The 6,844-nt window shown below is 35.7% G+C and overlaps 1 protein-coding gene across 1 annotated transcript; it reads left to right on the top strand.

Annotated features, from left to right (window-relative positions):
• Positions 1-731: 731 nt before the first annotated feature.
• On the top strand, positions 732-4,341 carry LOC147388454 (uncharacterized). The gene is made up of 4 exons (XM_086418252.1): positions 732-1,131; positions 2,084-2,343; positions 2,464-2,646; positions 3,943-4,341. The coding sequence occupies exons 1-4, from the start codon at positions 732-734 to the stop codon at positions 4,339-4,341; spliced, it is 1,242 nt and encodes a 413-aa protein (XP_086274378.1).
• Positions 4,342-6,844: the final 2,503 nt, after the last annotated feature.

Genomic DNA, 6,844 nt, shown 5'->3' on the forward strand with positions numbered 1-6,844 from the left:
AGCGGATCCTCTATAACACTTTTTTCCTGTAGTCTTCTAGTGATTTTTCCAGAGTCCTGATAGAGTCACTTTGAAAAGGAATAACACGTTAATCCTCTAGTTTTTGGAGCATAAATCATATTTAAAATATTTGAAAATAGACGATCACTGAACTCCTAAATTTAAATAGTGTCAATTTACATCCTTAGGAGTTATATGTATGCCATATTACTCCAACCAAGAGAAGCAGTACAAGTTTTATAAGAAGTTGTGTTTTGGATACTATTAAGTGATTTTTCAAGTTGACTCGATAAATTAGTTTTGATGAGTCGAGTCGACTTGAAATCCTAGACTGAATTTCATGTCAACTCGGTTGAGTTTTAAAACTATGGTTGCAACCCCAACCGTAGAATTTTTATTAGAAACAACTCACAAGAGTCCAAAGGACAATTTTATCATCATACAAATCTCCAACGAAGGACTAAAATAATAAGATATTTCCAAGGGTTTCCCTCCAGACACAGATCGCTAAGGAAATATTCTAAATCCTTTTGTCTCTCTAAGGTTGTCCAACACATGAATCCCTTCTTCTTATATTGTTTTATTAGATTGTATAAAACAATATAACAAGAAGATCACTATAGTTGGACGTCAAGAACTAAACTAATCTCTTTGAAATGTCCGTATTTCATCCTTCCTATATTCACCTACATTTTAAGTGTCAATCAATGCTTCTAGCAATATCATATCACATGGAGAAGTGCAACTTTTTGCCGAAAGACATGGGTGGTGTCCAGACACTACTAGTATGTGTCAAGGAAGTAAAGCAAGACATTCCAGAGGAGTGGGACGAGAGCATGCCATTGCCAGGAGACATCATAGAAGGGGTGGCCAGGGATGAAAGAGACGAGCTCTTCATGTCGGCCAAGGGAAGATCAGAGCTTAGCTCACAACTCGCGAAGCTAAATCGAGAAGTGGATGCAATATGGGTTAAAATCAGGAGGGGTGATAATACACTTAAGCTACAGGCTTGTGTTGTACAAGAACGAGCATTCAAACTCCAACGAAGGTTTACGATTAGAGCCATATCTGATGAGAGACACGTGGCAGTCTTGGGGGACCTCACGTTGGACCAATGCACCGAACTACAAGGTAAGATTTCTCTTCTAATAGTCCTTGGCCAAGTTTCGATGGATTCAACGAGTTTTAAAACCACATATGCATTTGAAGTCATATTTTATGAAAGTCACAAAGAAAAAAAAATCCATAATAAATGTAAGAGTCACAATCCAGAATGGTGTGCCATTCCTATATAGCAACATATGGTGCTGACATGACACATTTTAATTGGTGATTAAACACGTCAAGTAAAAAAATAAGAATCGTGATAATCTGACTACCCCACGTGGTGAACTCAATCGACTACCCTGACGTGACAAGTTTGGGAATCATAGATCTAATCTCCTCAGGATACACAGTTGCACTTCCCCCGTAAAAAAGTGCATCTTGAGGAAACCATGTATCCCGAGGAGTGTAGATCTATGGTTCCCGAACTTGTCACGTCAAGTAGTTGATTGAGTTTGCCACGTGGGGTAGTCAGATTATCACGACTCAAAAAATAAATGAGTCCAGATCGTATGCACCCAGGGTGGAGGATTGAAACCCTCCTCCCACACCTCAACACATGCCACGTAAGCCACAATTCAAGGAATTATTCCCTAAAATCTCTATTTTTCAAAATTCCCTTGGATTGTGGCTTACATGGCATGTGTTGAGGTATGGGAAGAGGGTTTCAATCCTCCACCCTTGGTGAATATGATCCAGAATCAATAAAATAAAATTCCGTAATAAACGTAAAAGTCATGATCCATAACGGTGTTTTGTTCCTATAGCAACATACGGTGTCTACATGACACATTTTAATTGGAAATTAAACACATCAGGCTGCATGTCACGTAGAATACGTTTTGGTTAGGAGCTTGATGTGTTTTCAACTCCAACCAAAACGTGCCACGATTGCATAGGAATGGGTCCAACCAATTTAATATTTTGGGTCCAATCATTTGTTTTATTCTTAAAATTAACATTGCATGCAACCATGCAGAGATGAGTAGGAAAGTGGTTAATGTGGATGGTAGGGGCTTCAACAAGAAAGAAATCAAGTATGATTGGAGAAAAAAGCTTGGTACATATTTACAAGATCACCGATCGACGGTCATCAGTTCCATCATCTTTATGCCATTAGTGGGCGAGCACAACATCGGTTCGACCACAGCAAGGTCCATGGTGTGGTTCTCTGCAGCAGTTTCTTCAGGGGCTCCTCTTATATTTGTTAATATCCAAACAGAACAAATAGTTACATCGGTACAGAACTTTCTTCCCTTTTTTTTTCTTTCATGGATTTTTTGGTAATATAGTTTGAGATAAACAATTCGAGTTTAATAATCTTTTATTCTTATTTGTTAATTATCTATTTCATAATAGGAGAAAATTAGTTCGACCCAACGAGAAATGAATTGGTATAGACAACAAAGTTACAACACTACCATCCAGATTGTGCAAGGAATACGTCTATGGTTTTTGCCTGGAATTGAAGAGGTTTCTGTTGTTTTGACACCAAGAAGAGGAGAAATTCGATTTGGAATGAACATAAAAAAAACTGAAGAGGTAAAATTTTATTCTATAGCCCACACAAATATAATTAAAGAAAGAGTTGCGATCAAGAACGGTGCATGTCCCGTTCCTATAACAAACATTAGTGTCTGCATGGCACATTTTTATTGGAGTTCAAACACATCAGGCTGCATGAACGGTTGGGTTAAGAGCCCTGGGTGTTTTAAACAAGTCGTTTTTTTGCTCACAGTGTTCACAGACTCCTTAGTGCTTGCCACGTCAAGCATACAAGGGTAGTTTTGTAATTAACAAAGGTACTTTTGTAAATTAGAAATGCCATTCAATACACGCGAATACATGTGATTGGTGGATCCCAGATTTCTGTGAGTAAATTTTTTTCGTTTTAAACTCCAACAAAAACGTGCCATGTAGACACCTTACCTTTATTATAGGAATGGGGCACTGTTCTGGATCCTAATGAATGATTGAGAATAAGTAAAAGTAGGGGGTGTCAATAAAAGCTCTCTGTTTTTCTTTTTTTTTTCTTTTGTTGCTACATTTCTATTTTTTGTGTTTAGGATTTTATATGAGCCTAATCCTAATTGTAAACAACTCTGAAATTGCTTGACCGAGTGTCATATAATTTGAGCCAAACACTTGTAATGTTTGAAGAGTATGTCTTAATCTTCAATTGGGATGGGAAATAATTTAAGAAATTGGGGTGTAGTAAGTCAAAATTGGAGTGCCAATAGCAACTCTCTATCTTAATTTTAGAAAGTTAATAGGTGAGTTACCAAATCGGTAAAGAAAAAGTTGAAAATTCCAAAAATAGTAGACCATTCCTTTTAATTTCAAACTAGAAGGTGGCATGTGCAAAAGCACATGTATCAGAAGGGTTTACCTGAAATTAAAATTCTTATTAAAGAATTTTTTATTATTACATAATAAAAATGATATTTTTGTAATTTTGAAAACTAAATCACAAGACGGTGAGTTGCAATTTTCTTGGATTTCAACCAAAATGGCCTTGATCATATAGATATAAATATAAAGGTGGGGGCTTTTTTGTGATCCAAAATTTAGTGTTGAACTACTTTGCCTTCTTTCATTATAAAAGTAGTTTTTCTTTAAATTTCTGTTTTTGGGTAGAGAGTTACTGTTACCACACCAACTCTGTGTAATTCTTTGGTGATTTACATAGCAATTGGTGTGGCATTAGTAAAAGTTGGTGTGGGTGTTAGAAGAACATTTTACTTAAGTGGGGAAAATTTTACTATTTGTTTTGTATCCTTCAACTAATCAATGTGGATTTCTTGGTTAGATTGTAACAATATTTTCTCTTTTGTGTAGGGATTCATTTGTGTTTTCTCAGTAATAGAAGGGTCAGCGGCAGATCGCGCTGGGCTCGAGCATCTGCGTGAGCAAGCAAGTGAAACAAATCACTTAGTTGTGATATCTAGACTTGATGGAAAGAGTCTCCTGCCCTCTGCTGTCTCTTCTACTGGCCACATTCGTTGTTGTGACAGCGCAGATGTCAAGGACACGCTCGCCACTGCGTTTGAGAGAATGGATGACATCCAACTCCATGTCATGGCATGGCCTACTCAAGCAACTCCTTCGCCAGCTTCCCATGCCATTAGTCTCACAATGCTTAAACCTCCAAATGATTTCTACTCCGGGCCAACCACCTTTGAACGGACCAACTCGAACCACGGGCTCGACCCTGATTTAGCTGGTTATCTCACTTAGCATCTCTCGTATTATTTTTCGATTCGAAATATCTATAGATCGATGTAAGATTATAGCATAAGCTTTGAAAACAAAAGAAGAATATGGTTTTTATTTTCTTGTGCCAATTTATAACAACTTCATATTGGAACTTATTTCCTAAACCATTTTGCATTTTATTTAGAGAGTTACTATTGCCACACCACCTTTTATTAACGCCACACCAACCATGTATAATTCTTTGGTGATTTACATAGGAATAGGTGTGGCATTAGTAAAAGTTGGTATGACAATAGCAGCTCTCTTAATTTACCAATATTTCCAGGTTATACATAGTTAAATATGGTGGATCAAGCAAGCGCAACTTCACTTGATGAGGTTCATATTTGGATTCATCAAAGCAAATAATTTTAGGGTAAATTACACACCCATATAGTTTGTATAATTCCATTTTGACCCTCCCTAATGTTTTGCACAAACGACACCCCAAAATGAGGATCCAATTTAGAGAGAAAGAAGAAAGATTTATTGAAAATAAGTTTACAAAATTACAAAGACAATTAGATAATAATAATGGTGGATAGATTGGGGAATCACTCGACCAATAAGTGAACATATGGAATCGTTTTATCGGTTGGGGATTCACTTGCCCATGAGAGGACCACTCGACTCTCTAATAGAGACTAGAAGCCCTCGCGCTCTGTTTTCAAACTCGATCAAAAGTCCCTAAATTGTTCAATCGTGCCCATTATATAGATGGACTAATATTTCTTAAAAATGGGAGTCAGAATTTTCGACAAATTTTCCCAATTTTCCAAATAATTTACATTTCCCACTGTTTAAGTTCCCCTCGTGTGTGTGTTGTGTTGAGCCCATTAAACAATTTGATGTGGGTCCAAATTTAAATTTTATTGCTACTAGCGTAGATGCTTTAAGTTTCGTTAAAGAGAATAAAAAAGTCAAATTATAAATAAATAGAATTTGGTGATCTACGAAAATTACCCAAGGATCATGTACAATAAAAGTTGTTTTTAGAGAAAATAAAATATATTCAACCATACGATAACAAAGAAAAAAATATATGTGAACCACACAAAATGAGACTAATTTACATGCAATGCGAGAATAGAATAATAAACCACTAAGCGATATTAGACATTAAAAGTTTGTTGTGTGTCAATGTGAGATGTCTTGTATTTTGTTGTGCTACACAATGTCGTGGGGGTGCATGTTTTGGGGAGATAAACGCGTTTTAGCAACTCTCGATTTTATAAATGGAGATTTCTAGGGCTGTAAAACTTAAGAGAAAATAGTGATTGTTCTTGTTTTGATTCGTGGACACACATTACTGAATTACGTAAATCCTTATGTTTGTGTGATTTCCCTTCCTTTGCTATTTTATGTTTTTAGAAAGCTTTCCTCCTTAAAAATGGTAAAATTCACCAAATCATCTTTACCCAATCTCAACCAAACCGAGGGTGGATTTACAATGGAGGCACTTTCCCCAATAAGAATTTTTAAAGTCTGTGAATTAATGAGCTATTGCGCCAAGTATCACCGGTGGATAAAAAAATCCACCACTATTGCCCCCAATTTTTTTTTTTTTTCCTCTTAGTTGCCCCCCACACTGGCAAAATCTTGGCATCGCCCCTGATTGGACCCATAGCTCGATTCGTTGACATATGCTTGCAATTTTGAGGCCCAACAATGGACTAGTTGTCACAAATATGAAACAATATTGACAGGACACTCCCAAAACTTCAGGCGACTTGGAAGAAGAAGAATAATAATTGTAAAAATTAAATATCTTCAAACCAATAGAACATTTTATTATTCTTAATCTTTTTATCGATGTCTAGACCAAATAAACCAAACTTGACATCTTTAACACAACCGACTTTTTCTTAGTTTATTGTTTATTGGAGATACTCCTACATTTTCTTAAATGCATTCATTTATAATAATTTTAAATCACAAAAACCAACGATGAAACTACCAAGTGTGATATTTTGGTGAATTATACAAGTGGTGAACCAAAAACATATTTTTATAGGCCTTCGTCTATTTGCCTTCCAAAAAAAATGTAAAATGTATTAAGATTTTAGCCCTTTTTATTTATTTATAACTATTATTAGAACTACATGTCATCATTTCTTGAACTCTATTAACACACCAACTTTTACTTATAACACACCAATCTATGCATAGACAATGACTAAATTTTATAATGATTGGTGTGTTGTAATTAAATGTTGTTGTGCCAATGGAATCCCTTTCATCTCCAACCTTGGGTTTTGGTGATAAGATCCCCACTTGTTCTACACCATTTTCTCTATAACATCTTTTACATCCATTGAAAAATGGGAGCAATTACTTGCTTATCATAAGTTGCCTATACAACTCAATCTTAAATTTTTTTTTTTAAAAATAATTTTAAATCCTTATTTGTTATACCCCACTTTTTCTCTGTTTTTGTTGAAGGATGAAGAATTCTCTCTCTTCTTCTTTCTTAAATGTATTAAGA

This window comes from Akebia trifoliata, chromosome 12 (genome assembly GCF_017979445.1).
Source record: "Akebia trifoliata isolate Shusen 1 chromosome 12, ASM1797944v1, whole genome shotgun sequence".
Taxonomy (NCBI): domain Eukaryota; kingdom Viridiplantae; phylum Streptophyta; class Magnoliopsida; order Ranunculales; family Lardizabalaceae; genus Akebia; species Akebia trifoliata.